We start from the raw sequence: 16568 nt of genomic DNA on the forward strand, positions 1-16568 counted from the left end.
ATTTTGACTTTCCTAGTATTTTCATAACATTTCCTAGTGGTTCATCGGTGTGTCTGTTTCCCTACAAGATGGGAGCCCTCGGGGGCCAGGCTGGGTGTGAGTCACCCCGGGCCCGGCACCCAGGAGGCTGGAGATGTCTGTGACGTGATCACAGGACAGAGCTGAGTGGCACGGAACGTGGAATTGTGGGCATGAGACACAGGCTGGAGAGGGGCCAGCCACGCGCGTGGACAGCCAGGGCAGGAGGAGCCTGGTCCTCGCCACAGCCCGGGCCCAGCATGGTGCCGGCCGAACAGGGAACAGAAAATCCGTTTGTCTGTTGTGGAAAGAGGTCACGGGCGACAGAACTCCCAGAAAACGAACTTGGCCCAGCTTTGCATTAGCAGAAGATGGACAGGGAAGGTGAGAGCTGAGGGAAGCGGGCGTGGGAGGAGCGAGAGGAATGCGCTTGGCAGCGTGGGGTTCAGGAGGCCTTGAGAATCGGGCCTGGTGGGATGGCAGGTGACGGGTCAGCCCACTGCGGGGTCCACTGGGAGCCTGGGGGACGCGGTTCTAGGGGTGCATCAACACAAGGGGTGTCTGCACGAGGCTGCCCTGCCTTCCTTCCTCCTGTCATCTTTGTTCCTTCCATCCTGGGACGCAGCCTGGCGATCAGAAGGAGAGGCCTGGGCTGTGGACCCCCGAGGCGGAGGCAAGAGACAGGAAAGCAAACGCCACTGAAAACTTCCTGGAGGTGTGGACCCCCCGAGCTGGGGCTTGAAGGAGGACGAGGAGCTGTCCAGGGAAAGGGAGGAAGCTGACTTCCAGGTGGGAAGAAGGACAAGAGCAGGGACACCAAGAGTCAAGACCTAGTGCAGAGCCCTGAGCCTCCGTGTTGCTCTGTGAGGGGCCGTGTGTGCTCCGAGGAGACGGAATGCCTGCTGCTGGGGTGTCTGGAGGCCGGGGTGGAAGCACAAGACACATATCCCTTGAAGGACAGCCAAAAGCAGCTGTCCTAACCCAGATCCTGTGGTTAGAACACTGGACCCCCAGGCCGCTCTGCCACCCATGCTCATGGTGCGACCTAGGGCAGGCACCTGGCTTTGCCCCTCAGAGCCTCGGCCGTGGTGATTTGTGGATTCAAGGCCTTCACATTAGCATGGTGCCTGGCACCAAGGCAGCACCGAACAGGCTCTGGTTATGGTTACCATGGCGAGCCCAGCACTGGGAGGCTACGTCTGGAAGAGCCGTTATGGAGCCGTGGCCATGGATGGCTCTGTGGGTTCCTGGGGAACCAGGCCCAGAGGCAGGAGCTCTAAGGAGGCAGACACCAGCTCAGGGTGAAGGACAGTCTCAGATGGGCGTGCTGGTCAGTAGTGGAGAGGCCCATGGGAGGCACAACCCTGTCAAGGGAACAGCCTCATGGGCACCGGACAGTGCCCTGGCGCAGCAGCACCTGCCTGGGGTTCCGTGAAGGGGTGGGGAGAGAGAAAGCCGTCTGCAGAGCAGTCCTCGTGGGAAGCCCGGGGCTAAGGGATTCCCTGCTTTAAACTTCTCAGGACCTCCACCACCTGGGAACACGGGCCGGAGACTCAGATGCTCCCAGACACCAGGCATTCGCCCAGAAGGGCGACGTGCTGATGTGGTCGGACAGAGCAGGCCCAGCGGGAGGGGAGGTCTGCCCAGCTCCCGCTCTGCTCCCACTGATGATCCTTAGGCAACTCTGTTGGCCACAGTCATGGGTTGAATTGTGTCCCCAAAAAAGATACGTTGGACTTCCTAACCCGTGGCCTGTAAATATGACCTTCCTTGAAAACAGGGTCTGTGCAGATGTCGTCAAGTTAAAATGAGGTCGTTGGGGTGGTCCCTCGTCTAATGATTGGTGTCCTTATAAGACGGGGGACTTTGGATACAGAGAGAGACACCCACAGAAAGAAGATGGTGGAGGGAGAGATTGGAGCAACCCACCTACAAGACACCAAGGATTTCCGCAACAACCTCCCCCACACACACACTTCTGGTCTGAGACAATACTTTATGTGGTTTGAAGCCACGGGTTTGGGAACTTGGTCATGTTGTCCTAGGAAAGCAACACAGCCCACAAATCCAAACAGGATTTGTCTGGAAGTCTCCAGAATGGGGAGAAAGGATGCAGGCCTGCCTAACTCCGAGATCACAAGCCCCTTTTCTGAAAGAGCGATTCATTCACCGGCCGAGCTGGGGATCCAATGGGAGGCCCTAATTCTGATTCTCAGCCTTTGGATTTGCACCCACACAGGTAGCGTCCATGGGTGACTCCTGGCCTCCCTGCCAGCCTCCCAGATGGCTGGGGCCCCAGCCAGACGCATAGGAAGCACTCAGCCGGGCCTTCCATCTCTGAGCTTTGCTGCCCTCTGAGAGACAGGGCTGCATCTGCCAAGGCTTCCTAGGGTTGCCGGGAACTGCCTGGCATGTGGTTGTTGGTAGGAACGAGGCCACAAGGCCCAGTCAGCCCCTGCACAGCCCTGCGGGTCCTCCGCTGGGGGACTGGGCTCCCGGCTGCCCTTACCTGTGCTGTGAGCTGGATGGGCTGGGACAGGGTGAGCTGTGGGGTCCCAGGGGGCTGGCTGGCAGGCTGTGGTGGTGGCAGGTCGCCTCCCCCAGAGGAGGCTGGGGGCTGCGAGGTCGAGGAGGAGGCAGAGGAGGAGGAGGAAGAAGAGGAAGAGGAGGTGGAGGAGGCGGCGGCGGCAGCGGCAGCAGCATTGGACTGTTGCACGGCGGCGGCCAGGAGCTGGGCCTGCGCTTGCTGCAGGAGGAGCTGCTGCTGAGCTGGCATCAGCGCCGTGAGCTGCGGGGCAGGTGGGGCAGCGGGCACAGGAGGGCATGGGGAGGAGCAGAGAAGGCAGAGAGAGGTTAGTACCCGAGCCAGACAGGTGAGGGGGCAAGTCTTCCGGGAGGCAGAGGAGGGCAAGAGGCAGGCGGCAGAGAGTGGCCGTGGCCCTGGAGGGACACCCAGGCCATGGTCCTGTAACAGATGGAGGCGGCTGGCCTGTGCCCCTGGCCCGTCCTCCCCGAGTACTTACCCCGGCGAGCTGGCTGCCCGTCAGCATGAGCTGGGCCTGGGGCAGATGTGGCTGAGCCGGCTGGGGGGGCGGGGGTGCTGCTGGGGCTGAGTCACCACTGGGGTCTTCAGCCTTGATCTGGGGGGGAGAGAGGCAGGGTCTAGGACCCCAGAATGTTAAGTAGAGGCCAGAGAGAATGCCCACCTGTGAACCAAAGAGAGGGCATGAGTGTGGCAACAGCAGCCTCCAGCCAGCACAGGAAAAATGAACAGGGGTAAAGAGGTCAGACCCTGCACTGACCAGCTGGGTGCTCAGGCCACCACCCCTCTGGCCTGTTTCCTCATCAGTTAGATGGGCTACCACACCCCCTGCACCCACACTCCCCACAGAGGAGGGCCACCTTTGAAGAGCACTTGTCCCCTCTTGGGAGCCAGTTTCCCTGTTTGTAAAATGAGAAATGATGCCATGGGGCCCTGGGATCTCAAACAAGGGGGTCTGGGTCCCACAGCCCTCATCTGTTCAGATACAGGTACATCTCTTATTTCACCAGTGGAGTAAGATTTTATTGGAACAAAGGGCCTAAGGGTAGTAAAAAAAACAACCACCCATGGCTTTAGAACATGGGTCACAACTTCAAATGCAGACAGCACAAACGGGTGAGGTGGGCAGTGGATGATGGGCGGACTAGAGGGACTACCCGCCCGTCCACCCACAGAGCAGATCTGCCCACCTCCTACTCTGCTCCTGCCAGCGGTAGATTTTAAAATCTAAAGCACAGCCCTAGCCAGTTTGGCTCAGTGGATAGAGTGTCAGACTATGGACTGAAGGGTCCCAGGTTTGATTCTGGTAAAGGGCACATGCTCAGGTTGCCGGCTCGATACCTAGTAGGGGGCGTGCAGGAGGCAGCCAATCAATGATTGTCTCTCATCATTGATGTTTCTGTTTCCCTCTCCTTCTCCCTTCCTCTCTAAAATTAATTAAAATATATTTTTAAAAAATAATAGAAATCTAAAGCAAGAATGCTGCTGGACAAAGAAAATACACCTGCAGCCCGAGGTGGCCCAGGCACCGCCAGCTGGCAGCCTGCACGCCCAGGGCCCCTCAGCTCCTCCTCATTTCTCCATAGGATGTGGAGGCACCTCGCACCAAAAGCATAGGGCAGCCCTGGCCGGCTGCTCAGTGGTTAGAGCGTCGGCCTGCTCACCGAAGGGTCTTGGGTTTGATTCCTGGTCAAGGGCATGTACCTGGGTCGCAGGTTCGATACCCAGCCCCAGTTGGGGTGCCTGAGGGAGGCAACCAATTGATGTGTCTCTCTCACATTGATGTTTCTCTCTCTCTCCCCCCCTCCACTCTCTCTCCCCCCCCCCTCCACTCTCTCTAAAAATCAATGGAAAATGTGTCCACAGCTGAGAATTAACAACAACAAAAAACACCTAGGGCAGACCAGCATAAAGCAGCCCTGGCCTCCTTCCTCTCCTACACAAACAGCCAGACGGTGGGCTCGCCTGGGGTGGGAGGTGGGGGAGGGTTTGTTGGTAAAGGACACATGGGGATGGGAGGAGGACCGGCTTGATGAATCACACACTGCAGCCCAATGTCCCAGAAAAAAGGTCCACAGGAAAGGGACACCGCAGCTTGGCAGAGGCATGGCATCTGGAATGCACACTGTGACTGACAGACAGACAGAGACCCTCCTCCGGAAAGCCAGGCCGCCAAATAATACAGGGTGAATGGCATGCCCCCAAGTACAAATGTCAGAAAGTTTCAGCGGTGCAGGGTGCAGCATGAAACAACAGTGAGTATGAAAAGCCAGGCCGTGGCTGAATCCTTGGCGGGAAGGAAGGCGCTCCTGGAAGTCTGGTCGTGTTTGCGTCTTGCTTTGGTGAAAAGCCAGTTGTATATACACTGAGGATCATGTGTGTGTCATATGTCAATTAAAAAGTTTTTAAAAACCACACAGCATTGATAGCCATGGCGAGAACACTAGTCCTCCTTTGAGTTCTTTCATTATTCCCAGCTCTTAAGAAAGTCTCTGTCAGGTGCTAGGACGGCTCCAACACCTCCCAAAGTTGGCCAACTCCCCTGTCAACTGAGGGCAGGCCTCATGCTTAGGCCCCTACATGCAGGCAAGCGTCTCTGGGTACATTTTAACAATCACTATATTTATTTCCATGGCAAGTGATTTTGGTTTTCCATTCATGAAATTTCCATTTTAAAAAATGTTTATTTCAGCGGTTGAAAGAGAAGCTGGCTCATGAGTCGGTGGCTGTCGAAGCTGCCGGATGGGTGCCTGGGAGGTTATTTTCATTATGTTCTTCTTTCTACTTTTGTATCAGCTTCACATTCCCCCAAATAAAATGTTTTTAAAAAAATCGAGCCAATTAACAAAGGTCTGATGTAAATAATTGTACCTGATGGGTGTGGATTTGTCTGAAATCGTGATGGGAGCGCGTGAAGCCTGCAGTTAGGACAAGACTGACGGGAGAGATGGAGGGGGAGGCAGAGGCCCAGGGCGGGGCAGCCTTGAGCTTTTCCTGGGACCAGGGCGCAGGCCTGGGAAGGGGAGCGAGAACCCCTCCTACCCCCGGGCCCACTGGTTTCACCACAGAGAAACCGGGCTGCAATGGGGCAGGACGGGCTGCAAAGATTCAGCTGAGGAAGAAGGGCGTGGAGGAGATGCACGCTCTGAAGGCTAAGGTCAGAGCCAAACCCGAGATCGGAGGGAGGGAGGTCCAGCTGGACACCTTCTCCCCTGGGCCCTGTCCAACTCGCTCGGGACAAGACACTGCCCATCGACGTCCTCGGGGCACGCTAGCTGTGGAGGGACGTCAGCTAATCTGACTGTCCACCCCCTCATCCCCATTAGAGAAGAGGAAACTGAGAAGCCCAGAGAGGGGAAGTGACTTTCCCACAGTCACAGAGCAGCCCCCAGCCCCTCACCATCCTTCTGCCACCTGGAGTCCTGCCCACACCCCTGCCCGCTGTGCTGCCTTCAGGCCTCTGGACCTGCTGACTGCCCCACTCAGCTGGACAATAGAGACCTGGGCCCCAGACACCCCGGAAGCCCAGCAGGGCCCAGCAGCAGGGCCCCATCTAGATTTGGGATTTGCTCTGTTTGGCCATTTCCGGCCTCCCCAGCGTCCTCTCCTACAGCATCTGATCGGTCCCCCAGCCATCCTCACTGGGTCTGCCTCCCCCTGACTCCTCCACCTCCTACACCCCACCCCCTGAGTGTTTGTTGGGGGCAGAGGTTGGAGTGAGGCAGGCCCTAGTTCAGTCAGGGAAGTTGGGATGGGGGCGGGCCCTCAGCTTCCTGTTGTTCATCGCCCTGGGGCTCTTGGGGGGGGGGATTTCCCTGGCCATGCCCACCCCACAGGGAAGGGGAAGGAGCCCGGGTGAGTCACAAGCCTGGGGCGGGAGCCCGAGGGTGAGAAGGGGTGGGAGGAGCTTTGTCACCAAGGTACCAGGGCTAGGTGCCCCCTTCAGCCCTGGGCCCATGACAGACCTGAGGGACACTTCCAAAAGCAACTGCCACCTATCACCGAGCACCCCTCTCCCCTTCCCCTGGCTGCTCTGACAGGTGCTTACCTTGGTGCCAGGGCCAGTTGGGGACACGGAGAATGGGGAGGTCTTATTCTGGGGGTTTTGTGAAGAGAATGTTGGGGTGGGGATGGGATCAGTGAGATGAATCAGCTTCTGACACCTGTGCCCCCCCCCCCCACCCCCACAGCCTCCTTCTGCTCCCTTCTCACCTCTCCACCCCCGGCTCATCCACGCCCCCTGACCTGGTGATTAGTGCCGGGTCCGTTTCTTTCAGTGTCTGCAATGAGAGGGGGAGCGGGAGGTGTCACCCACTGCCCCCAAGCTCCCACCACCCACACTGCCCACCCTCTAATTCCCACACACCTGTGGGCTCTGACAGGGAGTCCAGACCTTGCTTCTCGGCCTCCCGGGGCTTAGACATTCTTATTTCTGGGACAGAGGAGGATAGAAGTGGGTGAGGAAGGACAAGCTCCCGGCCCTTCCTCCAGCACCACCGCAGCCTCTCCCCAAACCCCTCATCCCCTGCCACCTGGCAAGTGTCTCTTTCTGGGAGACATGCCCTCCGTTCGGGGCCTCTGCCCTTCGCTGGGAGGACAAGCGAGGGGCCTTCAGGCCTTGAGGCTCCTGCCTGATCCTTTCCACCCTCGGAAGGTGCACAGGGAGGGTGGCCCCGGCAGGCTGCGGGGCAGGGCAGGATGTAGACTGTGGTCAGGGGTCCCGAGAGACCTGGCTGCCTGGCTGCCCGGGAGGAGGTTGCTGAGGTTCCAAAGGAGAGGCTCAGCCGTGGCCTCTGCTCAGGCGCCGCCCAGGCACCAGGGCCGTCCTGCCTCACCAGGTTTCAGCTGAGGCGTGTTTTCCACTCTGAGCGGGGCCTGGGGGATGTGACAGGACGGCAGCATCCCCAAAGGAGTGCGTCTTAAGATCCCCGGTGTGATTCAGCACCGGTCTCCCCGGCCCACCACTTTCCCTCCGCACCTCACCGCCCCCCAGCCCCCCATTCCATTCAGCACCGGGCTCCCCCCGGCCCACCACTTTCCCTCGGCACCTCCCCCCCCCCCCCCCGCCTCCCCTCTTGTATTCGTGCACAGGCGCACCAGAGGGGCAGCCCCACTCTGATCTCAGTAACTCCAGCTCCAGCTCCTTCCGGCTCTGCCCCCGACCTTGTCCTCAAACCTAATCCTAGACCTCACCTGGGCTTTCAGTCTTGAATTCCAACTGCACCCCCAAATCCCAGCAAGATACCTGGCCCCTAAAATGCAATCCTTTTCTATAGTTCTGTAGACCCCGGAAATGAAGGGAAGTATCCAGGGGAGGTGGCACCAGGGGACACAATGCAATGGAGACCGTGCCCTGTCCTAGCGCTCTGATGCTGACCATGGAAGGCCGAGTGCTTACCAGTGCCAAGCACAGGCTGAGTGCGCCTCCAAACTCACGCTAGTAGTTGGTGCTAATATCACCCCACTCTCACAGGGAAGGGAAGGAGGCTCTGAGGGGGTGTCACCTCCCCAAAAGCAGTGAGACAGTAGAGATTGGACACCAGCCTCCGTGGCTCCAGGGTTCCTGCTTTTAAAAAATATGTTTTTATTGATTTCAGAGAGGAAGGGAGAGGGAGAGGTGACAGAAACATCAATGATGAGAGAGAATTATTGATAGACTGCCTCCTGCAGCCCCACACTGGGGATCGAGCCTTTGACGGGGGGTGGGGGCGGGCATGTGCCCCGACCAGAAATTGAACCATGACTTGGTTCATGGGTCGATGCTCAACCACTGAGTCACGCCAGCCGGGCAGGGTTCCTGCTTTTAATCAGGGCTGCTGCAGGCTAATGAACCCCAGCCCTGACTTCCACCCACCTCACCTCCAACAGTCACCCCACCCAATCTCACCCTGACACTGACTCCAGACCAATCCTTCCTGGTTCTAGACCCCCCCCCTCACCCCCTCACCCCAAATCTGGGCTTCTGCCTGACCCGTTCTCAATCCCCTTACCCACCCTGGACCCCAACTCCCATCCAAAGAGTCCAAGACCTTCATTTGGACTCGATTCCCAAATTGGCCTCAGACCGTACTCATGATCCTGACTCAGACCCAAATGTGTCTCCCACAGCCTCTCCAAAACCCACCGTGATCCCTCCCCATCAAAGGAGCTGTCCAACTCCAGTGTGCTCGGCACCGATATTTCAATAAGGCCGGCTGAAGAGAGAGCAGGGACACCCTCAGCAACTGAGAAGTCCAGGAATTCTGCAACTGAAGATTACTCGACACAAAACGTCACTCAGGTGTAATATTCCTGATTAAAAAGCCAGGCCACACCCTGTTGGTGGGAGTGCAAACCAATACGAGCACAAGTCAGGGCAGCTAAGAGGTGGCCCCTCCTACAACTCCGCACGTCCACTCCCGGCCTCCCGGCCACCGATGCCCACAGGTGCACGTGTTCCCAGCAGCCCTTCAGGAAAGGCCCTGAACTGGAAAGAACTCCAGGGCAGTGGCCCTCAACCTTGGTTGCACATTAGAATCACCTGGGAATCTTTTTAAACTCCTGATGCAGATGAGGCCCAGAAATCAGGATTTTAAAAAGATTCCCAGCTGATTCTAATGTGCAGCCAAGGTCGAGAACCACTGCTCCAGGGCCTGTCAACAGGGGAACGGGTCAACAAATTGCGGTCTGTCCACACAGGAAATACGCCGCAGCAGGGAAAGCACACGCTCCTGCATCTCAGACCGCCGGATCTCACAGACCTGACGCCGAGGGGAGGACGCCGGACACAAAAGCGGACAGTAGGACTCCAGTTACCCGAAGCTCAGAAAGGGGCGAGATGATATCCGATGATCAAGGTCAGGCGGGTGGGTACCTTTGGGGGGTGCGACCGGGACAGGGCATGAGGAAGGCTGAAGGGGCTGGAAAGGGTCCGCGTCGTGACCTGTGGGAGCTGACGTGAGTTTGTACACACGTGGAAGTTCTTCAGGCTGTACCCTTAAAACCTGGGCACTTTCCTATGAGTATGTTATGTTTTCACAAAAAAAGAAAACGTTTCAAAACCAAAAAAAAAAGAAAAAAGAATAAGCCAGCACATAGTCCTATTAAAGGTGTAGGCTGGTGAGGGTGGGGTGGGCAATGGGTGCCCAGGACGGTATGGGAGCTCAGGCCCTGGGCACTGGGGACAGGGCACCGAGTGGCCAACATCCTGAAACATAGGAGGGCACAAAGGGAGCTGTGGTGAGGTCCTGCTTCTCAGCCCTTGGCCCTGCTCCGAGCAACAGCTAACCCTCAGGCAGCCCTAAATTCCACCCCTCCTAGCATCCCTGGCACCCCTGCCCAGCCCAGTCCCCTCCCTCCAGCCAGTGTCCACAGCACCCCAGGGAGATCCCACATCCAGCGCTTCCTGGCACTGAACCCTCCCCTGGCTCCCCATCTCCCCCAAGAGCCCAGGCTCCTTGGCCTGGCATTGGGGTGTGGCCCCTGCCACCCTCCACTGCCATCTCTAACCACTCATGCATCATGCTCTTCCACCACACTAGGCACTCCTTCTGCTTGGGCTTCTGCTTCACGGGGAGTCCAGACCTTGCAGGTTCTCTGCTACCCGCCTGGCCGGTGGATGCCACTCCTGCCACAGCCCCGGGCAGCCTCTGACCTTGCCTCCATCCCAGAGAGTCTGTGCTCATCCTTGGCCTCTGCTACGGGTTACGTTGTGTCCCCCAACATTCATATGTCGAAGCCCTAACCCCCAGAACCACAGAATGTGACTGTATGTGGAGAGAGGCCTCAGAAGAAACCAGCCTTGTTAACATCTTGACCTTGGACTTCTAGCTTCCAGAATTTTTTTAAAAATGTATGTTTTTATTGATTTCAGAGAGAGGAAGGGAGAGGGAGAGAGGAATAGGAACATCAATGATGAGAATCACTGATAGGCTGCCTCCTGCACACCCCACACTGGGGACCAAGCCCACAACCCCTGACGGAGAATCAAACCGTGACCTCCTGGTTCATGGGTCAATGCTCAACCACTGAGCCACACCGGCCTAGTAGCATCTAGAACAGCAATTCTCAACCTGTGGGTGGCGACCCCTTTGGGGGTCAAACGACCCTTTCACAGGGGTCACCTAAGACCATCGGAAAACACATATATAATTACATATTGTTTTTGTGATTAATCACTATGCTTTAATTATGTTCAATTTGTAACAATGAAATTGGGGGTCACCACAACATGAGGAACTGTATTAAAGGGTTGCGGCATTAGGAAGGTTGAGAGCCACTGGTCTAGAATTTTGAGAAAATTAACTTCTGTTGTTTAAGTCACCCAGTTGTGCTATGTGTTATAGCAGCCCCAGCAAACTAATACCACCTCCCAGGCTGTGCCTTCCCATTGTCCGAGCCCCGAGCTCACAGGGCTGTGGCCACCTGTGTCCCAGTCCTTTCCCACCAGACCAGGATGCAGAGTTAGGTCTGACTCATCACTGGCATCATCCACCGAGAAAAACAGATTATAAATGCTTGCTGATGCCCCTCCCTGCAGCTCTGTCTCTTGCTTGTCCCTGCCTCTATCCTCCTGTCTCTGCCATTTCACCAAATTTCCTGAGACCTTGTCATGAGCTGGTCCCTCTGCCTGGAACACTGTCTACCTGGCGACCTCCTACTCATCCCTCAGGACCCAGCACAAGTTCCATCCTCTATGAAGTCACCACTCCCGATGCCCCCAGATAGCTCTCCCCTGCTCCCTCCGTCCGGGCCCAGCATCTCTTTATCACTGTCCTAGAGGCTGTAGCCACTTGGGCCCCAGTATGTCTCCCCCATCAGACTAGGACCCCCTCAAGGACAGTTCTGTCTTTTTTTTTCCGGGCAGATGGCAACACCCAGGCATCCCACAGAGTAGGCTTGTCACCTTAGGGGTAACTTTTTTTTTTTAATATATTTTATTGATTTTTTACAGAGAGGAAGGGAGAGAGATAGAGAGTTAGAAACATCGATGAGAGAGAAACATCGATCAGCTGCCTCCTGCACACCCCCTATTGGGGATGTGCCCGCAACCCAGGTACATGCCCTTGACCGGAATCGAACCTGGGACCTTTCAGTCCGCAAGCCGACGTTCTATCCACTGAGCCAAACCGGTTTCGGCTAGGGGGTAACCTTTACCCGCTCAAAAATTCATCTCACATTAGCAGTGAGGATTCGGGCGTCACCCCAAATCGTTAATTTTTTGAGGGGGGACATGTCTGTCTTATCTTGGGGTGCCTGACACCGCCCAGCATAGGATACGTGGGTCCAATAAACAAGAGTGGCCCCAAACCCTGATCTCCCTCCTCCAGGCCTTTGCCTCTGCTCTTCTCCCACCCGGGGCCACCCTTTCCTTCTCTAGCAGCAAACTCCTGCTCCCCTTTAAGGCCCCAGCTCACATGTCACCTCGTCTGTGAGGTCCTCCCTGAATCCCCAAGTGTTTAGTGTCCCTCTCATCTGGGATGCCCCTGCCCCTAACATACCCTGACCACCTGGGCAGTGACTCTTAGCCCCAGACTGTGGCCCCAGGCTACAGCCATCGCTGCTCAGGCTGGGACCATGTCTTTGGAATGAAGACATACATGAAGGATTCTCGGAGGGACCAGGACCCAATCCTGTCCAAACAAGCCCCTTGTGTCCCTGCTGCCACCTGACACCTGGACCAAGCAGCTCTAACCTGCACCTTTAGGGCACCCCCTCTGCAGGGATAGTGGCTGAAGGGGCAAAAGCGGTTTGAGGGGACATTTCCACCACTCTGATTCCTTCGTTGTCCCTAGCCCCCCCTCCAGCCCCGCCACACACACACCATGGCATGTAGGCTGGGCCAATGGCAAAATGGCCAGTGCTGCCCTTCACCCAGGCCTCGCTGGCTCGTTTCCTCCAAGGACGAATAGGGGCTCCATTTCAACCAGGAACCCAAAGCCAAACGAGGATCTAATGGAGACCGGAGGGCACCGACAAGCCCATCAAGAGGCCACTGAGCTGCCCACCCCGCAGGCATTCGGCACCTGGGCCCAGGCAGGGCTGCCCCCGCCCCTCTCTCGGCTACAGAAATACTAATGCTATTCCCACACCAGACAAGATTTCACTGGGACAGGGTGCAACCTGAGTACCAGGTTTTTTAAAATATATTTTTATTGATGTCAGAGAGGAAGGGAGAGGGAGAGAGAGATAGAAACATCAATGATGAGAGGGAATCATTGGTGGGCTGCCTCCTGCACGTTCCCTACTGGGGATGGAGCCCACACCCCCAGGGATGTGCCCTGACCAGGAATCGAACCGTGACCTCCTGGTTCATAGGTCGATGCTGAGTCTCACCGGCTGGGCAGTATCAGATTTTTAAAAGGCCCCTTCCCTGTGATTCTCATGTGCTCCCACCCCTGGAAACTTCTGACGTCCCACTCAAAGCCTCACTTACACAGAAAGTTCGGCTGGTTACTTATGGCCATCCTGCCCTTCTCCCCTCCCAGGCAGTGTGTAACTTTTTAGCCAAAAGGGAAACGCGGTACAGATCCTATGGGCCCCTTGTTTCCCACCATCCTGAGTCAGACCCACCCAGGGTGCCCACATCCCCTGGCCTCGCCCCGAGCGATGGCCCCAGGCCTAGAACTCTGGCTGCCCTCCACTCCTCACCCTTCCTCGCCCCTCCCACCCGACTTTCACTTCTCCTCTGCATTTCCCCCAGCCAGTTTTAGCAGACTTGGGTCAGCTTCTCGTTAGCACTTACCGAAAATGGGGCTAAATATAGAGGGCCCTAGGGCTGCCCCTCACCCCTCCTGGCCCCGCTTGGCCTGTCCCCTGGGTCCCCTGCCTCCACAGCCTGCTTCAATCAAGGCTTGGCCTGGGAGCCCCTTTGGGCTGGGTCGGTGCTGCCGGGAACCTCTGCGGGCCCAGCTGGCCTGGTCCCAGCCTCTCAGGAACCACACCTCACACCCCCACAACCCCACAGCTGTCCCTGGGCAGCCTCAAGGGAGTGGATGCTTCTGAGCTGTCAGGAGGGAGGGATGGAGATACGGGCAGACACAACAAGAGATGTGGCCCCACAGCTGTGCTGACAACAGGCAAGAGCTGCCACAGCACACACACCAGGCAGGGTCCCAGCCACACACAGAGACCTGCAACACACACAGGGTGTGCACAGACCCCAGACAGGCATGTGTGCAGATGAAGACAAAGGCCCAGACACAATGACACGGGCAGATATGCAAAACACACCAGACATGAGTGTGCACACCTGCACCTGCTTATACGCACTCACACACCGAGACCCATTTGCACAGAAGGTTTGGTTGGTTGTTTAAGGCCATTCCACACTTACACATCCAGAGTCACTCACCGACAGACAGACACACACTCACATCCAGGTCACTCAGACACACAGACAGACATGCACACACATCCAATCACTCAAATAGGCACACAGACAGACATGTACACACTCACCATTCAGAGTCACTCAGACACACACAAACACACACAGTGTTCATACAACTCACACCCAGAGTCACTCACAGACAGATATACAGATAGATACAGATGTGCACACACTCACACCCCAGAGTCACTCACAGACAGATATACAGATAGATACAGGTGTGCACACACTCACACCCCAGAGTCACTCACAGGCAGATGTGCATCCACAGATACACCCAGGTCACTAAGCTAGACACGCACACACAGACATGCACACACTTACACATCCAGAACCACCTCAGCCTGGGAGATGGCCAGGGTGGACCCCTGAACTTAGTCCACGGATGTGCAGCCCAAGACCAGGCAGCATGAGTGATCTGCCCCAGGTCACACAATGTATTGATTCCTGTCGAGGCGGGGGGACGCAGGGCAGGCCTCCCGGGCAGGCCAATTCAGTGAGAAATCCAAGTAAAGGGTCTAACCCAGTGCCTGGCATGTATAGGACCCCCATTCAACCCCATTCAGGGATTAGTCAGTAGGGAGCAAACGGTATGTGTGTGCAGATGCCCTGGACGTCTGTGTCCACAATGTACGCGAACATACATACATGATTGCACATATGATCACTTCAATAAATAATCACGTGATCCTAAATGGTGTCTTCCTTCCATCTTAATCCCCTCCCCACCTTTTTGCCGTGCTCACAGCCACTAGTCCTTCACATGTCAGCCCAGACATCCCCTCCTCCAGGGAGCCTTCCCTGACACCCCACAGACCGAACTGGACAAGTCTTCTGGGCCCCCACAGTCCCCTGTGCCTCGGACTCCCAGCCCTGACTCCCCTCCCCCCTGTGCCTGCTCCACTTCCCGGTGGCAGATCTGTCTCTCCCACTGGACAGGGGACTCCAGCGGTATAGAACTGAAGCTGCCTCTCAGTTGTATTTCCAACACCCCGCACAGAACTGCCGAATAAATACATGTTGATGAAGGATCACACACACCGATGCACACAGGATGGCAAGCACCAAAGCAAGGCTCATCCCCACAGACACCCAGGAATGAGACACATACCCACAGTCGTGCCTACATGGTCACAAATAAAGCAGTCACACAGTGTTCCAGGCACTGTGTTAGGCACTGATGTATATTACCTCCTTTAAGTCTCCCATCAGCACTCTCATGCAGAGATAACTATCATTATGCAGAGAAAGACACATTACACCAGACGAGGCAGCAAACCCACACCGCCTCGTGCAGTACCTGGTGCTCAGTGTGCACTCAGTCAACTGACATGGGGGGGGGGGCAGTTACTAAGCACAGGAACATATAACATTTCGGGGGTGGTAAGTGCCACGAAGAAAAGACGAAGCGGGGCAAGGGGGCTGAGAGGGGCGGGATCAGTTGCCAGCTCAGATGGGAAGGTCAGGGAAGGCCTCCCTGAGGAGGTGACAGCTGAGGCCAGTGAAGTGAAGAAGTGAGCCCAGAGCTCACTGCTAAGGTGACCCCTCCCGTGGCACACACCACAGCCCGCACTCTCCCTCACACTCGGACACACGGCAATCACACCCTGGGGCAATCACACCCTGGAGACTCGGCCGCTGCCTCTCACAGGCCGCACACCCTCAAGCCCAGCAACTCGCTCAGCCTTCCCACCCATCTGCAGCCCCGGCTCCTGTCACCCACCCACTGGTCCACAGAAGAGCCCCCCACCAACCCGGCTTGTGTCCCTCCCCGGGAGCCTTGGGGACAGAGCGATAGAGATGGGGAGAAGAGGTCGGGAGCCCCCAGGTGTCTGCTGTGGAAGGGGAGACGAAAAACGAGCTGGAGGGGGACCAGGGTGGGAAGGGGAAGCTGCTGAGAACCAGAGCGAAAGCACAGAGAGCCAAGGAGGAAGGGCAGGGCGGGCCCAACCCCGCGGAGCTGCCCTAACTCTGCGCAGCGGCGCGGGCCTTACCTGGAGCCCCCATGCTGGAGTGAACCGTGCTGCCCGCCCCGCAGGGCTGGGGGAACAACTGTGTCACCTCCCGCCCTCTCTGGGGGCCAAGTCCTCTCTGCCGGAAGTCACCCCGGGAGGAAACCGCAGGGTCCGCCCCCTTCGGAAGGGAAAATACCCTGCTGGAAGGCCCACCCCTGCAGGCAGCGACCCCAAGTCAAGTCTGTAGGGGAAGTGGGGGTGTGAGGGGGGGGCACGGGGCAGGCTGGAAGAGCTGGATCCCACAGCGGTGCCCCGGAGGTGCCTGCCACAGCGCCCCAGCCCCGTGCTGCCTCCAGGGCAGATCTGGACTAGGGCGTGTGGGCTGGGAGAGAGGTGGGCCCGTGACAACACCACTAAAAAAAGGGCTAGAAGCTTTATGGGGGGCGGGGGGGTGCAGGGGGAGAAGGCTTTCCCAAAGCCATGCCCTGCAGCTCACGCTTGACAAGGGTCATCTCTTGCGCGATCACTATTCGCCCCTTTCACAGAAGGAAAGACTGAGGACCAGGGAGCTGGGGTGGCGTCGCAGGAGCTCAGAGCCGAAAAGCACGGCAGGAGGAGGCGTTCGGGTGGGTTTCCAGCCCGGCTGGGGGCGGGGGGAGGGGGGGGAGAGGAAGGGGGACCC

The 16568-nt window shown here is 57.2% G+C and overlaps 1 protein-coding gene across 1 annotated transcript in view; it reads right to left on the reverse strand.

Moving 5' to 3' along the window:
* Positions 1–16012, reverse strand: part of POU2F2 (POU class 2 homeobox 2) — a 37548-nt gene extending 21536 nt beyond the window's left edge. The window contains exons 1-6 of the mRNA XM_036346509.1: positions 15926–16012; positions 6927–6992; positions 6809–6840; positions 6609–6668; positions 3042–3158; positions 2528–2806 (exon numbers count right to left, since the gene is read on the reverse strand). Of these exons, the coding sequence (XP_036202402.1) occupies positions 2528–2806; positions 3042–3158; positions 6609–6668; positions 6809–6840; positions 6927–6992; positions 15926–15938 (567 nt within the window). The 5' untranslated portion in view covers positions 15939–16012. The remainder of the gene's footprint in view (positions 1–2527; positions 2807–3041; positions 3159–6608; positions 6669–6808; positions 6841–6926; positions 6993–15925) is intronic.
* Positions 16013–16568: the final 556 nt, after the last annotated feature.

Source organism: Myotis myotis, unplaced genomic scaffold (assembly GCF_014108235.1).
Source record: "Myotis myotis isolate mMyoMyo1 unplaced genomic scaffold, mMyoMyo1.p scaffold_m19_p_19, whole genome shotgun sequence".
In the NCBI taxonomy this organism is placed as follows: domain Eukaryota; kingdom Metazoa; phylum Chordata; class Mammalia; order Chiroptera; family Vespertilionidae; genus Myotis; species Myotis myotis.